Source organism: Crotalus tigris, unplaced genomic scaffold (assembly GCF_016545835.1).
Source record: "Crotalus tigris isolate CLP2741 ecotype Arizona unplaced genomic scaffold, ASM1654583v1 scf7180000019630.4133010339:1179603, whole genome shotgun sequence".
Classification (NCBI taxonomy): Eukaryota; Metazoa; Chordata; class Lepidosauria; order Squamata; family Viperidae; genus Crotalus; species Crotalus tigris.
Genome location: NW_024097627.1, coordinates 843,588 through 862,290, shown reverse-complemented (window position 1 = coordinate 862,290; position 18,703 = coordinate 843,588). Strand labels below are relative to the sequence as shown.

Here is an 18,703-nt window from a genome sequence, read left to right as displayed (position 1 = left end):
TGGGTGAGCAAATAGGTGAATGAAATTTTTAATAGTTCAACCAGAAGTTCCAAAATGCATAACACATTGGTTTAAGATAGCAACAAACTGAAGCTGAAAATGTTGGTCCAACAACTATATATTGGGAGTGGATAATGAATTTCCCCAGTGCCAAAAATGGAGCTGCTCAGCTTCGGAGGCAAAATCTGTGGATTTGACCAGTGTGGTTTTAGCCGAGAGATGGAGTGGTATTAAGCGCATAGATAGTAGTGTCCTGCTTCTAAGTATATCTTAACCTCCCCAATTTCCCTCCTCAGGCCTTTCAGGGACATAACAGTATCACTTGATAGCCTCTTGTGACCATGTGGAAGGTCAAGAAGCTGAGTTGTAATTCCCAGTCCTACTCCTATGTATTGCCTATCCCTGTTATATATGGCCAAAAGATTTATAATTCTAGTATATTATATGAAATTACAATTTAATTAGGAAAGTTGAAGAATTTGAGAGTTTTGCACTGCTATTAGAAACTTTGTATTAGAAATACCAGTATTTATTCATGTTTCATCCTTCCTGAATTGGAGAAGATCATGTAAGCATATGTAGTATTTTATTAAATTTGCTATCTGGGTTCAAACAAGCCATAGTTTTTTAAATATGGTCACAACACACAAGATTAAAAAGAAACCACATTATAATTTTGCATGATCAGTGAATCTAATTTCTGTGTAAGAGAAATCTTTAATAACAGTGACTATACAGCTATCAGACCTGGCTGCAAAAATTTAGGTGTCAGCAAAGAGATACACAACTTTTTCTTTTCTTTTTTTTTTTTTTAGTCAAATCTAGAAGCTAGAGCAAACCTCAAATCTGAGATTTTTGAGGCTAGAAACAGGAAGACTCTGAGTTCTAATCACACTTTAGGCAAGAAAGCTGACTGGATGACTTTGTGCCAGTCACACTCTCAGCCCAACTCACCTCACAGAGTTGTTGTTGTGTGGAAAAGAGGAGGAAAAATTATTAGGTGTGTTCACTGCCTTAAGTTATTTATAAAAATATAAAAATAATATAGGCGGGATAAAAATATGTAAAAAAAATTATTATAACCCATTTGGAGATTTGACAACCATTACATATAATATTAGACCTGGTTCAAAAACGGATTCTGTAATAGAGTCTACACTGGAATCCTCTAGATCCCCTGGATATGATTCCCATAATTCCAAGTGAGTGCAATCTAGCTGGCTGTGGATTATGGGACAAAAATGGACTACTACAAACCTAAATAAGTGGCTTCAATTGTCTGCACTGTCTATTTGGGATAAAACAATATATAACTGCAGAATGAATTTTGCTACTTATTTTTTCACTTACACTATGAATGGATTCATGCAATTTAGTTTGTTTGGTTCTGGCTTACAATGCTACATCTAATTATTGTTGCATGTGTTGTATAAATCAACCTAACTGTAACTTATTGAATAAGCCATGGTTAAACAAATAATGGTTTAGCCCAATGTGTCCAACTTATATAGGAAAAAAAACATTTCTCTAATTACTATTTTCATCATCATATTATTACTTCAATATTACAGATCTTGCCCAACTAAAAATTATTACATAAAAATAGACAACACTTTGCATATAAGACTCCTCATTCTTTGAAGAGCCACTGAACTTTCACAAAGATTCTGTCAATTCAATGTCAATTTTTCCTGGCAAGTCTTATTGTATTCAGTGAACACTGTAATACAGGTAGTCCTTATTTATTTATTTATTTATTTGTGAGACTTATATACCGCTTTAAATGCAAGCACTCTCTAAGCAGTGTACACCAGTAAGCAATGTATATATATATTTACATTGCCCCCAACAATCTGGGTCCTCATTTTACCTACCTCGGAAGGATGGAAGGCTGAGTCAACCTTAAGCCGGTGAGATTTGAACCGCTGACCTGCTGAACACAGTCAGCTAAAGTGGCCTGCAGTACTGCACTCTAACTACTGTGCCACCTCGGCTCATAAGTTGTAAGTCCTTGACTTACAACTTAGCAACCAAAGTTACAACCTACCTGAAAAAGGGGACTTACAATCCAGATCTGAAGTTCTGAAAATCGCCCTCTTAATTCATGAGGCCATACTTTGGGAACTTGGCAAGACAGCCATTTTTATATCCATTTGCAGTGTCTGGTAGTCACATGATTGGATTTTTATGACAGTGTTGCTGAAAACCAGTTCTCACTTCCAGTTTTCAGCAAAACTGTGCCATAGTGAACAATGGGTTCACTGCTTAATGACTGCTGAAAGGCAGTAATGTTCATTTAATAACCATCATAAAAATGTAAAATTGGATTGGTCATGTCTTACATGTAGCCTTTGGTAATGATATTCACCAAATGAGCAGAGAATTCTGGTTTTAAATTTGGGAGCTGCAATTTCAGATCAGCACCTCTATCCTGTCTTCCTTCATATGGATTCACACCAACATACAGAAGAGTCAAGATGGACTGTCATGACCAGATGTGGACCAGAAACAGAACAGCCTAACATCAGCAAAGATTCTACTGCATATCTTCAAAATATGCCTTGGAATTAACGCACAAACTTAATTATATGATTTAGTAAAACTGCTTAGTTTCTCTTGTTTTTCTTGAATTATGGCATGAAAATGGACACTTTATCTTAAGGAAAAGAGGACATGTTCCTTTAAAAAAAAATCCCAAAAATTGAGCCAACTTTATCATGAAATAGTGATTTGTATTGCAGACCCAAACCACTCTTTAATTTTCAAATATCAAAGGAGAGCTAATGCGGGTATCTCATGTTTTCATTCACATTCACCCCAATATTTGGGAATGATAAGAGGTGTAGTCTAGGGGGTATAAGAACACAGGCAAGCCACATCTTCTAAAATAGTTCCCACTGCTGGACCTATGAGCATCAACCAAAAAATCCTTGATTCTGAGGTGCTCCTTTATTTTGATAGAATTAATTACCACAAATTCAGCAAATATCTTACTGGCTGATATTTATCCCCTATTAAAAATATTCAGTTTGTACTACATTGCAGCAAAAACCTGGAGCATCATGGCACTTTAAAGACTAATAAATGTTTGACTTCCAGTTCCGGTTCACGGTGTCACTAGTTGCACGGGGAGACTTCTCTCCTTGTCGGCTAGATTTCCCTCCGTCGGTGGACCCTTAGACGTGTCCAAAGTCGCCCTGAAGGTGCGACTTCCGTTGAGGAGGCTGCTGTCTGGCTGAGGAGGAGGAGCGGCTCCTCCAGCTGTCCGGATGATCTCCGAGGGCCGACGGAGAAGAAAGATCGGCCAGTAAAATGGCCGATTGCCCTGCCGCTTCAGACCATAAGTCAGACAACATCTAAACTCTGAGTGCCCCCGTGGTGAATCTGGGTGAAAATTTTTCTTGTAACACTCTCTTTTCTACTTTTTTATGTTTGTGTATCTGTAAGAGCTTTTGGAATTATTTCCCTGGCTTGGAAAGGTGGCTTTTGCTTTTTTGTGGGGAAGAAAGGCGTTTTATAAATACTAAAAGACTATTTTTTACTTTTATTTGGATACTAAAAAGGAAAAAAGACGGATGATGAGGCACGACCACAAATCAGAAGCCAGACCACAGTTGCATCATTAGCCACTTTAAACCCCTCCAATCCATACATGAAGCAAACTGACACCCACCATGAAGATGAGGCACAACCACGAACGCGAAGTCAAAAAAATAGCAAGGCAGCCCACCATCTTAAATCCCCCTGCAACTCAGACTAACCTGAGCACAACAAAGCCCCCACCCAAACAGAACACTCCCCCATCCAATCAGAGCACAGCCAACCCCCCATCCAATCAGAGCACAGCCAAACCCCTAACCAATCAGAACACACCTCCACCCAATCAGAACACAGCTAAGCTCCTACCCAATCAGTTCATACCCCCACTGGCAGTTAAAAGGAAGAAACAGCTAAGACCACACATTGCTCCTCGAAGCACGAAGCTGAAAATATCAGCCTGAAGATGACGAATGGGACTTCATCGAAACATCACCAAGACACTTCCAATTTTACGCGGGAGAAAACCCGAATAACCATATATCTGGAATTGAAAAAATGCTTAGTTATGAGAATGGATTTTTGAAGTGCATAAATTGATTGGGTGATTTTTGTGTATAATAATATGATCTGATAAGGTATGATAATTAATTGGATGGAATTTGAAGTTTGTGTAATGAATTGAAAGGAATTAAGGTTTAACATTATTATTATTTTTAAATTAAGATAGTTATCATCGGAAGAAGAAATGAATGAGATTGGTGATAAAAAGAGGGTTGAGAGAGATTAAGATCTTCAATATATCTGGTAGAGATATTTGAAGTAATAATTTGTTGATGTAAAACAATATTTGATTAGGGCAGTGGTTCTAATTTGGGGTCGAACGACCATTTCCCGGGGGTCGCCAAACAACGCTGTCCGCCATTTTTCCCTCCTTTTCCTTAGCTGTGCTACTCCCTTTTATTCTATTGGCTTTTGAAAACCAATAGAATAGAGTCTAATTTTATTGGCTTTCAAAAGCCAATAGGAATTGTCCAGGCTGTCTCTGCCCTGCTGAGCCCACCAAAAGTCCCATTCTGCAAACGGTGCTGCACCAGTTGAGTAGTCCTCGATTTACGACCAGTTGGGGGTCACGGCATTAAAAAGGTTGAGAACAACTGGATTAGGGTAATTCTAAATTAATAAAGTTTTAAAACAGGTTGAATAGTAATAGAAATTTAAGCTAGAAATGGAATATATTAAATTTATTATGTTATCTGTGAGAAATAGAGAGAGGATAGTAAATGTATTAAGTTGAGCTGTTTATGTATGTTTTTTTACTTTGGAATGTTTGTGTACCCAAATACCACGGTGTGTCTTAAGTACTTTTTGTTAAAATTAAAAAATATATTTTAAAAAAAACTAATAAATGTTTTATATGAATTCCTGGATTACAGTAGTCTCTTTTATCATGTTTATATATTCCATGAAATCTTATATGGTTAAATGCCATTCTCCAGCAACTAATGTGTATCTCTAGATCAGTGGTTCTCAACCTATGGGTCACGACCCCATTTGGGGTCAATCGCCCATTTTTCGGGGGTCGCCAAAGGGGGTGATCTGCCATTTTCTCCCCTGGGGGGGCAGCGCCACGCATGCTACTGTGTGTGGGGCCGCCCCCATGCGTGCCACGCATGCGCATGTTTGTGTGACGGGGTCGCCGTCACACAAACGTTGAGAACCGCTGCTCTAGATAGCCATCTCTTAGTGAAAGTACGCATAGAATCGTGGTTTGGCTGTTTCTCCTTACTCGAAAGTGTATTCCCCCATTTGACTCTTGTGAGCGTGTCCGCCTTTGTTCCATTTGATATGAGACAGCACGCAAAAACACCAACTTTTAGCTGTTTCTAAAGAGAGCGAGAGAGGCAGAAAAGAGGAATCTTAGCTGACTCCTGTTTCAAAACTAGTTTCAAAACTACAAACGACCGCTACACGTAAGCGAAGACTCAGTATCCCTTTATTTCCGTCCAACAGTCGTCCAAATTTTTGCAGCGTTGCTCCAATAATCCTAAATTGAGCCTTTTCGGCTTCCGTAGTAGCTCCTCTCGGTCTGATAGAGAATTGGGGCGGAGCCATCTCGGCTTCCGTACTGGCGTAAGTGGACGTGGCCGCCCCTTGCCGGGAAACACCTGAGAAAAACGTTCTTCTGTTAGTTACTTCGGAGCGTTTGCTGTGATTTTCGCCATGAGCCGAAACTACAACGATGAATTGCAATATTTGGATAAACTGGATAAGAACTGCTGGCGCATCAAGAAAGGATTTGTGCCCAACATGAACGTGAGTTGATTAGAGGCGAAGGGGCGAGCAATGAATTCTTGCTGTTTTCATCGCTAGACTTCGTTCTGGAGCATGATAATAGCTAAAAGCTCCCCCGAGTGCCTTTCATTCCTTTGGGCGATCATTCTGTCAGTGCGACGAAGAGAAAATGTCGAGGGTTCACTTGCTTGGTTCTGCTCAGTTTTTAACCTACTGCAGTGCCTACGATTGCATTTTATCATTTTGTATAATTGTCAAATGATATTGGCTCAAATGATGAAAAGTTAGTTATAAATAATGCATCTAAAATTGGCAGTTTCTTGGTGGGGAAAAATTTGATCTGTAAGTGTAGCTAATCAGAGTACCAATTGTGATATTGATAATTCATCTTACAAGTGGACTATTTATTTCGTTCAAACTATTGGTTATTTAGGAAGCTACCTCTAAGCCAGAGGTCTCTAACCTCTTTGGCAACAGGGACAGGTTTTGTGGAAGACAGTTTTTCCACAGACTTGGAGGGGGGGGGGAATGGTTCACGTGGAACATAGATCCCATACATGAGCAGACAAAGCTTTGCTTGCTTGCCTGCTGCTTGTGTGGCCCGGTTCCCAACAGGCCATGGACAAATACTGCTCCACGGCCCAGAGTTTGGGGACTCCTGCTTTAAACTATTTACAACAAATCTACATCTTTACTGGAAGAATATATTTTTAAAATAACTCTAATTATGGAAGCATTCTAGTTTTCATGATACAGTTACTTAAAATTATTTGTTTGAATGGTGCATCCTACCTTTGAATATGTGGTCCTTTTTTCTAATTTTCTTCTTTTTGTCTCTAGGTGGAGGGTGTGTTTTATGTGAATGATTCATTGGAGAAGTTGATGTTTGAAGAACTAAGAAATGCATGCCGAGGTGGAGGTATGTATGAGCTTTCAATTGTCTGTTTGAATCTCCTTGTTTCCTAATGCCTCCAATATTTTTCTCCTTTAAATCTGTCACATATTCAACAAATATATCTAGAAGTCCAATACAGCTTCTTCTATGTTTAGTTATCATAAATATGTTGTGGTTAATAGGCTGCTTGGATAAAGACATTTTTAAAAAGGTCTTGATTTATGAAGATTTGTTGGTTGGGCATGAGAAAATAACCATTTGCTCTTTAGTTCTGCTTGCTTAAATGTAAAGACATGTACCCTTTAAATTCCAATTTTGAATATATATGTTTTATACCCAATTTATCTCATGTTTCACAATATTTTCATTTTCTATAGGCCTAGCACAGGGGTATCAAACTCGCAACATCACATGACGTGTTGCAATGTATCGTGACTTTTTTGCCATTGCCAATAATGGAGTGGGTGCGGTTTCACTATGATGCATTCGGCCTGCAGGCCTAGCATATGAAATATGCAAGTGGTTATAGTTATAGTCCTCTACATGCTTATCTAGGAATAAGCCTTATTTAATTCCATCATTTGTTCTTCTGAGTAAATGTTAAGAGAATAGCACTGTTCTTTATCCTTAAAATGTTAATTCTGAGTTACATGTTCATAGGAAATAGGAAATTAATTTCTACCTTTTTTTAAGGTGCTGGTGGCTTTCTTCCAGCCATGAAACAAATTGGAAATGTAGCTGCATTACCTGGTATTGTTCATGTGAGTCCTTGTTATTTTAAATCCAGAATAAAATCATTATAGGAGGACTTTGGTATGGATTCTTCTATGTAGTAAAGTGTTAGAAGAGTAGTAGAACTATTGCGTAAAATAGAAATAAGAATGCTTTCCAATAGAAAAGAATATGTATAGCTCAGAGTTGAACTGTAAAGCCCTTAGAGCAGCGGTTCTCAACCTGTGGGTCGCGACCCCATTTGGGGTCGAACGACCATTTCACGGGAGTCGCCAAACAACGCGATCCACCATTTTTTTCGTCAGCTGGCGCTGGGGGCGGCGGCGTGCATGCGCAGCGTGCAGGGGCGGCACATGGGGGCAGCGCCGCGCATGCGCGCCACACGGGGGTGCCGCCGCGCATGCGTGCCACGCGGGGGCCCACCGCGCATGCGCGCCATGCAGGGCCGCCGCCGCGCATGCGTGCCATGCAGGGGGCGCCGCCACGCATGCGTGCCACCTGCTTATGACCGTGGTCGCCGTATAAAAAGGTTGAGAACAACTGCCTTAGAGCTTCTGAAATTTGTGATTTGCTTGCAGATATTTTCTTACTCAAGTAGGTACCATTATCAGTGCAAGGATGGATGATGCTACCTAGTTGGTTAGTGAAACATCTACAAACAAACAACCAAGTTCAGAATTACAAGAACTTCGCAATAAGAATACTGTCAGACTTTCTTATCCTAACAATTTCTTAAAGTAAATTCAGATATTCATGGATATGATGGAAGTAGAGTATTTGCCGTTAATTTTTGAAATGAAATGATTTCTTTATTTTCAGTTGTCATTTTGAGTATGGTACACCCCTTGATATAAATGTTGCAATCTCTGCTTTTGGATGCTTTGCAATGGGAATATGACTGGGCTAGGATTACTTCATAGCATAGGAATATCATTCATAATTGTTATATTGATTGCCTTTCTTTTCTTTACAAAAATTGTATTTCAGCGATCTATTGGACTTCCTGATGTTCATTCAGGGTATGGCTTTGCTATTGGCAATATGGCAGCCTTTGATATGAATGACCCAGAAGCAGTAGTTTCACCAGGTATAGACAGCTATAGTTATTATTTGTGTGGAAAGAGAACTCTTAGGTACCTCTAAATACGTTTTAAATGTGTCAGGCTCCAATTCAGACAATTGTACAGAGATATTGTTAACCATTCTATGTAAGTAACAGTTGACTGGTGATATGTTCTGTAGTATGTTATATTTTCGACTGTAAGGAGGTTTTTAGTTCTAAGGCCAAAAAGACTTAATTATCCAAAGAATTTATAGTACTGATGCCATAGTTTTAATCTGGACTGATTTGAAGAAACAGGTGGATATTTTTCCAGTATATGTATGCTGGCCAAAGCAAAATGCTCTCATTGACCTTTTGAGGACAGTGTCTATATTAGATTTATCTTAAAGTAACAAGTGCTTGTACTGCAAAATTCAATGTTAAGCTGAAATAACTTTAACGAAGTGTGATGGAGGATAAATAAATGGATGATCTATGATAAAGTATAACATTTCACTATGTTTACCCTTGAACTAGTGCAGAATAGTTCTGTTCTTTCCATATAATACAAATATATTTCTTTATCAGAATATCTAGCTATATAAGGTTTACTGAATATAATTATAGCTGCGACAAAAATTGATTGCAGTGATGATTGCAGTGATGAGTTCTGAGTTTTTAAGTTCATATTCTGATAATTGAGTATTTTGAGTTCATAATATTAGCAATTGCATAAAATGACTTGTTGAGCTGAATTTTAAAAGGTATGTTCTGATTACTCATACAGGAGGTGTAGGGTTTGACATTAACTGTGGTGTTAGATTATTGCGGACCAACCTTGATGAGTGTGATGTCCAGCCAGTGAAGGAGCAGCTTGCACAATCCATGTTTGACCACATTCCTGTAGGGGTGGGATCCAAGGGTGTCATCCCCATGAATGCCAAGTAAGAACTAATTTTTTATTTTCTCAAATGTCTGTATTTTTGCTTCATTTCTGAAGAAGGCAGAAAGAAAATGAAATGTAACATCACATGCATTGCAAATCTGTTGAGTTGCAAACAAGTAAAAATGTCAGAATATTGTACAATTTTTGATACAGAGCTGTTTGAAAGCTTTGCATAGGTTAGTCATCGTATATCTAGAGGACTTTTATTTCCAGAATTCCATTCTGATTGGGAATTGTGGCAGTTTATGTCCATGCATCTGGAGGGCATCCAGATAGGTAAAAGTTATCTTAGTGTAAACTCACTTGTAATTTGGTAGTAATAGTTGCTAAGAGGCTCTATGTTTTAACCAACCACTCATACTGACAATTGTACTTATTTAAGAACCATGTTTCTTAGTCCTCAAATATTTTGGGGTATCAAGAAAAGATTTGGGATTATCACAATTGCCACAATATATTTATCTGTCTTCTTAATTGTCAGAGTAACTCCGTAGTATGCATGCAATGGTCAGCTGGTTCAGACATCTCTGAACGAACTCTCATAGGATGTCAGATCTACCATCTTCAGCTTCTACACTTTGCTGGCATCCTGCCATAAAATGCAAGGAGGGAGGGAGAGAAAAGACATGGGAATGTGGAGACAAACGATGGGAGGGGGAGACAGCCTTGATAGAAACCAGAGGTGCCAAGCCAAAGTAAACCAGTCACCAAGAACACCTGGTCTGGGAACAGAATGTGCAACTGCATCAAGTGTCGCCAAACAACCAAGTGGTTCCCAAAATATCTAAACGGCATGCTATTGGACACTGATAGACTGGTCAAAGGGGAGAGGGCCATGCAAAGAGAAAAAGTAACCTTTGCATGGGACTATTCAGATCTACCCTTACTTTCGCTACAACCACTTAACTTTAGTAAAAGAATCTATCACTTCAACCAAATGGAGTCGAGGGTCTTTCTTTCCTAAAGATCTGTGTTTGGGCAGACCTGACATAGGTAAACATCAGGGAAACTTTTTTATAGGTGGGGATTGGAACCAATTAGAACAGCCTAGTCTAATGCCACCAAAACATGCCATCATGTTTAAATTGAGACATCCCTGTTGTTTTATCTTGATGTATCATCAGTACGCGGATGATACCCAATTATATATCTCCACCCCTTGTCCTTTCAGTGAAGCAGTCGATGTGATGTGCCGGTGCCTGGAAGATGTGAGGGTCTGGATGGGGGTGAACAGGCTTAGACTCAACCCTGACAAGACCGAGTGGCTCTGGGTCTTGCCTCCCAAAGGCCAACTGGATGGTCCATCTTTAGTCCTGGGGGGGGCAAATTTACCTCCCTCAGTGCAGGCACGCAACTTGGGTGTCCTCCTGGACTCACAGCTAAATTTGGAACAACATCTATCTGCTGTGGCCAGGGGGACCTTTGCACAGGTTCGCCTAGTGCACCAGTTGCGGCCTTATTTGGACCGGGAGGCTTTACTCACAGTCACTCATGCCCTTGTCACCTCAAGACTGGATTACTGTAACGCGCTCTACATGGGGCTACCCTTGAAGGGCGTTCGGAGGCTGCAGTTGGTTCAGAACGCAGCCGCGAGAGCGATTGTGGGCGCGCCAAGGTACGCCCACGTGTCACCTATCCTCCGCGAGCTGCACTGGCTTCCTGTGGGTCTCCGGACGCAATTCAAGGTGTTGGTTATCACCTTTAAAGCCCTTCATGGCATAGGGCCAGGTTACTTACAGGACCGCATTCTGCCGCACAGTTCCCAGAGACCGGTGAGGTCCCATAGATTGGGCCTCCTTCAGGTCCCGTCGGCCAGACAATGTCGGCTGGCGGGCCCTCTGGGAAGGGCCTTTTCTGTGGTGGCTCCGACCTGGTGGAATCAACTTCCCCCCGAGGTTCGAACTACTCCCACCCTGCCGGCCTTTAAGAAAGCCATTAAAACTCTCCTGTTCCGGCAGGCCTGGGGCTGATGTCCCCGGGGGGGGCAGGATATGATCGGACTCGCGGTATGACTGTATTATTTTATTGTTTTATGATTGTTTTAACTCTGTACGCCGCCCTGAGTCCTTTGGGATTGGGCGGCATATAAATAAAATTAAGTACAAATACAATACAAATGTTCATTATTTTCTCCTATGCTGGCCAAATCTTTAAACATTTGCTGCATTGAAGTTCTTTTGCCTCTATAAGGTGAGGAGAAAGGAAACTTTCCAACCTATCTAGCTTTATTTTATTTTGTTTGCAGTGTGAGAACAATAACTGGGTTTAATCACTGTTTTCTTTATAGAGGAAAAGGAAAATGAACCTCACTTATTTGAAAGAGCATTTTATATAGTTGTCTATGTTCTAAGTGCAAATATTTGCTAATGAATGCTTGATTTAAAAGATTTGCATGGGCACCCACCTTACAGAACACAATTCTGGGTGGGTCACAATGATAAAACAAAAACAAAAAACAGAACATTAAGCACTTAATCCATCATATCAGTGCTTCAAACTATGCATCCTCAGGCTCCAACTTTACCCCATCCCAGAGTCTGGGAGAAAACTCAGCCCTTTTCAACTTTCAGGAAAGTTAAAAGTTGGGGATGGGGAGCTGCCAGATCCCAAGGGAAAGGTTCTTCCACAGGGCAGGATTTTCTATGGAAAAGGGACACTTTCTACTTCCCACTAGATGACAACACTTGAGCAATGCAGCAACGGAACTTGGAAAGTATTTATACTCGGAATGATCTGATAATTGTGAACTAAGATGTAGGAATGAATCTGTGCTAACTTTCATTCTGTAATTGTCTGTGGTCTCCTAATTGGAGTGTCTTTCATACCCAGGGACCTGGAGGAAGCTTTAGAGATGGGAGTAGACTGGTCCTTACGAGAGGGCTATGCCTGGGCTGAGGATAAAGAGCATTGTGAAGAATATGGGAGGATGTTGCAGGCAGATCCAAATAAAGTGTCAGCAAGAGCTAAGAAAAGAGGTTTACCTCAGGTAATCAGACTGTAGATATAATTTTGGATGGTCATTTAATGCTGATTTTAATTTAATGAATTTTAATTTAATTTTAATTTAATCAGGTTGATTTTAATAGCATTATAGGACATCAGAACAATGATCAGAGATTTGATTAGCTGATGTCATGGTTACAAAAGGTTACCCATTCACTTTTGGTTTTCATGTGTCATACTCTGGGTGACTCACTCAATAAGTTTCCATGGCTGAGTGTGGAATTAGACTTGGCTCTCTGCGGCTGTAGTCTAGCAGTCTGTAACTATAGCACCACACTGGTTCTTGCATTGATTAATGAGGACTTCACTTTGTTGTAATGAAATTTCACCTTTTGATTGATTAGCCTTAAATATTATCTTTTATATATGTTTGATTTGGTGATTCAGTATTATTGATTTTTCAATTTACATCTTATCTAATGTTTTGATTTTAGTCTAATATTTTTTAGGAAACATACAGTTTAAAAGAAGCTTAACAGTTCAGAAAATAAAGAGAATCTTTTCCCTTAACATCTGGAATGTGGAAAAACTCAGTGTCCATCAGTAAGACTAATGGATGTTAAATTGCATTAATTTTCCAGGGTTTCTAGTAAAAATCACAAATATTTCATTTTTCATGTTGGGAAAAGCTAAGTTCTCCTCTTCGGTTTAACAGCTGGGGACTTTGGGAGCAGGAAACCACTATGCTGAGATACAAGTTGTGGATGACATTTATAATGAATATGCAGCCCGAAAGATGGGTATAGACCATAAGGGACAAATATGTGTGATGATCCACAGTGGAAGCAGAGGCCTTGGCCACCAAGTAGCTACAGGTATTTGGCTAATGTTCTTTTTTGTTCTGGAAATGAAATGTGACTATCTAATATAATATTAGAGCTAGTTTCTACGGCACAATCTTTATGTGGGAAAAATATACCATCTTTATGCAATTAGCTTATATGTATGGAATCTAAAACTATATTTTAAATTCTAAGCCTGCTGGTCCAGATCACAATTTCTGAATTTATTTGGTCCTATTTTTCAGATGCCTTAGTAGCTATGGAAAAAGCAATGAAACGGGACAAGATTATAGTGAATGACCGCCAGTTGGCATGTGCTAGGATAGCTTCTCAGGAGGGCCAAGATTATTTGAAAGGGATGGCAGCAGCTGGAAACTATGCATGGGTCAATCGTTCCTCCATGACTTTTCTTACTAGACAGGTAAGAGGGGACAGCAATAGCTCATCGCTTCTCACTCTTTAAAAATAATCAGGTGTAACTGGCTAAGATGGGGAAATTGAGCTCTAGCTAAGATATTCTTCCCAATCTGGTGTTCTCCAGATGTGTTTTGATGGTGAATGACATGGACTTCAGTCCCAGAATAACTGGAAAGTGTGGATTCGTGAAGTTGGTCTGTGATATATCTATCTTGAAAGAAGTACAGGTAGTCCTTACTGACTGCCTTGTTTAGTGACCATTCAAAGTTATAATGGTGCCAAAAATAGCTTTGCAATCAATTCTTGCATTCACAACAATTATAGCATTTGGTGCTTTGCAACTGGTGCACATTTACAACTGTTGTGGCATCCTGCACTCACGTTATTGCCATTTGTGTGCTTCTTAACTGGCTTGTTCCAAGCAGAATACAGAAGGTAGAAGTAAAATCATAACCCACAGTTAGTTGATTCATTGCTTAGCAAACCATGTTGCTAATCCCAATTGGGACTGGTGCTACTTGTATATCATTGTATACAAACTCAGTTGTATGAATACATTTGGCTTTCTTTTCTAAACATGAAGTGTCAACTGAGTTTTTATTTAATTATAGCCCTTTTCTCCAAAACTGACTTGCCCTAAATTTGGGTCATATTGTCTAGATATTTAGGGTTGAAAGCCAATTCACTTTAGTTCATTAAGATTTTAGATATAGATTGTGCCTATTTTGTGCATGGATAGAGCAATACTTCAAATGTTTGCTCACAGTGTATATGAATAGTTTTGCATAAATAATGGCCATTTTCTGTCTTGAAGAAAGCAGACTTGGCCTGTTTTTCAAATTGAAGGAATTTACAATTTGAGCAGCAGGGCAGCGTTCAGAAAAGGTTTTGTTAATGATTCCGCTGAACTATATGTTCCATTCCAGCCATAGTCTGAAGTACATTTTACCAATAAAATTATAATTGTCTTTTCACATTCACTATCAGTCAGTTTAGAGAATGTCTCCCAAGTACGTTTACTCAAGAATTGCTGTTAAAATCTGTAGTTAGAATGTAGGAAGCTTGAGATAAACTGATCGTTGGAGGAAGAATTTAAGATAATTATAACTAAAATGCCAGTTTCTGTATATACCAATCCCCCAAAACATATTAGAATTATCTTGTGTACCTGTATTGTTTTCTAGGCATTTGCTAAAGTCTTCAACACCACTCCTGATGATCTGGACATGCATGTAATCTACGATGTGTCTCACAACATTGCAAAAGTAGAACAGCACGTGGTAGATGGCAAAGAACGGACCCTGTTGGTGCATAGGAAAGGATCAACCAGAGCATTCCCTCCTCACCACCCTCTTATAGCTGTCGATTACCAAGTAGGAACTTCTGAGATTTCTCTCTTGTTAGCATTCATGAGCTTTCATTTCCCTTTGCATCCTTGGTGGAGTTTTTCACTTAATTGGCTGCACAACCTAGTCTAATTTCTTCACAGATATATTGCATCCTCTTTTGCAAGTTAGTTTAGAGTAGACAGTGTAAATTAGCTGATTCTAATAAAAAATATATATCAACTGTATTTCATCAACATTTTTTTTATTGGTTGATAATAATTTGCAGCCATTCCAGCATAACTCTAACACTCATTGTATGTGTGTCTCCAGCTGACCGGCCAGCCAGTATTGATTGGTGGAACAATGGGAACGTGCAGTTACGTCCTTACTGGTACTAATCAAGGCATGACTGAAACCTTTGGAACCACCTGCCATGGAGCAGTGAGTAGGAGGCCACTTGCTTTATTCTAAATCATGGTGTTTTGCTTCATATTTCTGTACATCTGGATAACATACCAGCCAAAATAAAGCTTCAGTTATTCTGGCAAGAGGAATGGGGTCAGCAATCCATGATTGCTGTGGGATCAAATGAAGATGCGGAGAGATTATAGTAACTTAGAAATGTAGGCAATATAGTATTAGAATGTCCAGGATGATTTAGATAGTGTATGTATTTAACTTATTCAGTCCCAACTCTAAACTGACTCTGGATAATGTACAATAAAACCAAAGGGAGGAACAGTCTAACTACATCCACACTCTGCATAAAATCTGGCAGGGACCCCTGCTAACCTAACCAAAGGCCTGGAAGAACAGCCAGATGTACAAGTGTTTCGGAATACTATCAAGGTGTGACCCACACAAATAGCAGAGGAGATTTCATGCCAGAAGGCAGGGGAAGGTATGCTTCCTGGATCCTGATAAATGACATCATTTAATAAAGGAACCCTGAGCATGCTAATCCTCTTAGATCAAGCAAGCCAGTCTGATATCATAGAAAATAGCTGGTCCTTCATATAACCAGGCTCTGTGCCCTATTAACATTTTATAGGTCAGAGCTACTATCTTCAGTTGCACCCAGAAAAATACTGGTAACAAATACTTACAAGTATTAAATAGGCACACCAAGGCGTGCCCATAACTGCCCGGACTGCTACATTTTTGACCAGTTAAATTCCAAGTGATCTTCAAAGTCAGCCCAATGTAGAGCACATTGCAGTATTGATCCACAAAGTAACTAGAGCATGAGTGACTCAATTACAAATTGATTTCCTGGCTGTTTTAATTAGAATTCAACAATGAGGTGGCTGAAAGTAACTGCATTGAGAACCTGCCCACTTTCTCAAGATTTACTGACTCAAACTCATAATGCAACACAAGACTGAGTCCTTTCACCTTGGTTGGACCTGGCCAGTCAAAGTCCAAGATGGAACATATCTAAGGAACTGTCCTTATATGTGTGTATATTAGAAACCCTTAAGAAATTTAGGAATCTTAAACAGTCTGTTCTGTTTATTTTAATATATGGCCAAGGCCACATATAACTGCTTTCTTCATTCATGTTATTAATGTTTGCTTCAATTTGAAGACTGGTACTTAAAGAAATATATTATCCTACAGGGCCGTGCATTGTCCCGTGCCAAATCACGACGTAACTTGGATTTCCAGGATGTGTTGGACAAGTTGGCAGATATGGGGATTGCAATCCGTGTTGCATCTCCCAAACTAGTCATGGAAGAAGTGAGAGTTCTTTAATCTTTCTTTGGACAATTTTATTTCTGGGGTGGATTTCTTTTCACAGCAAAGTATTAGCATCTATTATCAGAAGAAAAAATAGAGTTGATGAGAATCTACCAAATTAAATGCTCTAATTTCTGCCTGAAAAGGGCTCCCTTTTCCTTCTCTAATTTGGGATAAATTGTTTCTCTTAACACCTCAAAGCATATCATTTCCTTTTTTAATCTCTTTTTTTCCTAGGCACCTGAATCTTATAAGAATGTGACAGATGTGGTTAACACCTGCCATGCAGCTGGCATCAGCAAGAAAGCGATTAAACTGAGGCCCATTGCAGTAATCAAAGGGTAAAGAAGCCATTCACAGAATTTGACAGAACCTCTTCTTACTCAGATTACTCATTAATTATGTTTCCATTCAGATGGAAACTCTGACAAACTGTTTGTTAGAACTCTTGGACTTAAAAAATGTGGTACAAGAAAGGATAAATCAAGATGTGTTGCTGTTTTGATTTGATGGTAAGTTGTGTGAAGCTGACAGTTTCTTTGAGAGAAAGGAGTGAAACAGTTTTTCAGACGATTATTTGATCCTAATAAACAGTCTGTTCTGACCAGTGCTAATTTAATAGCCACCTTTTTTTTCAAGAACATTGTTTTTGAAGGGGGTTTTCCCCCCTAACTTCAGTTGTTTCTGTCTAATAAACATGTAGACTCTTGAGTAATAATATATAACATGGCAAACAGGTTTTTGTTTTGACCAATACATTAAGACTGACTAAGATAGCAATCTGTAGGATGTAGGAAAATTTGGAAATATTTTTACTAGAGAAGTCCATGACTCAGCAGTTTCTGTTGCATCCCCACTACATGACAGTGGGTACTTTGGGAGCAGATGATTCTGTGTACCTCACATGCCAGTAGTATCCCTGATCTGAAGCTTTACTTGAACTTTAGTAGAGGAACAATACTACTTTCTTGAAAAGAAACCAGCTTTCCATTCAAGATCTATATAGCTTTCAGTAATGCTTTAAGCCATTCATGTCTAGAACAGACATAATAGCTATATTGATAAAGAGCCATGGTAGCACAGTGGTTAGAATGCAGTATTGCAGACTAACTGCACACTGCCAGGAGTTCAGTTCTCACCGGCTCGAGGTTGACTCAGTTTTCCATCCTTCCGAGATCAGTAAAATTGCCTCCAGATTGTTGGGGACAATATGCTGACTCCGTAAACCTCTTAGACAGAGCTGAGAAGCAGTATATAAGTCTAAGTGCTATTGCTGTTGCTATCCTCCAAACTGTCATTAAAAATACAAAAAACATGGTGTTTTGTTGCATCTTCTTACTCCCACTGGCTAAACAGAACGTGTAGAGAGAGTTTACTTCTTAAAATGGCAAACTGGAAATTATATACATTTAAATGGCTGCTTATTTACACTTTTTTGAAATTCTCCAAATCTTTTTCTTCAAGATCTTCCAGATCTTGAAACTTTCTAAATATTTAAAACTGCAAGGAAGTAATTGCAAAAGTTACCTTTCATTTAAAGATAATCAGATTTATTTGTAATTTAGGAGTAAAACAGATGTTCTGAAATACTGTGATAAGATGATATTGCTGCTACTCTGTAGTATAAGTAATTTAATTTGAACTTTACAAATAATCACTAGTTGTTTGGTGCTGCAATTCTGAATTCTGTTTGTTTGGACTAATCTTTGTTGATTTTACAGAACTCATCATGAGTTCTTCTTCTTCAGTGTAAAATGTGTACAGTGTATATCAGAGTGCCATCAGTAGAGGGCAGCTTAATAAAGATAAACTGAAAAAAATGCCACTACTAGAGAAATTTTGAAAGAAACCCTGGATAAAGAATGCAGCCTGGCCTTTATGTATTTTTTTGAAAAAGATTGGTAAATTCATACTCACTGATGTCACTAGTAGTTTGGAATTAACTTAACAAGCCTAATAAAATAAAGCTTAAACCTGGGATAAAAA

The 18,703-nt window shown here is 39.0% G+C and overlaps 1 protein-coding gene across 1 annotated transcript; it reads left to right on the top strand.

Annotated features, from left to right (window-relative positions):
• The first annotated feature begins 5,294 nt into the window (after positions 1-5,294).
• Positions 5,295-17,439, top strand: RTCB (RNA 2',3'-cyclic phosphate and 5'-OH ligase). The gene is made up of 12 exons (XM_039363923.1): positions 5,295-5,853; positions 6,673-6,751; positions 7,421-7,488; positions 8,447-8,546; positions 9,289-9,445; positions 12,277-12,433; positions 13,106-13,265; positions 13,478-13,653; positions 14,834-15,022; positions 15,308-15,418; positions 16,598-16,717; positions 16,955-17,439. Exons 1-12 carry the CDS (start codon positions 5,761-5,763, stop codon positions 17,060-17,062), a joined length of 1,518 nt encoding a protein of 505 aa, XP_039219857.1. The 5' UTR covers positions 5,295-5,760; the 3' UTR covers positions 17,063-17,439.
• The last annotated feature ends 1,264 nt before the right edge of the window (positions 17,440-18,703 follow it).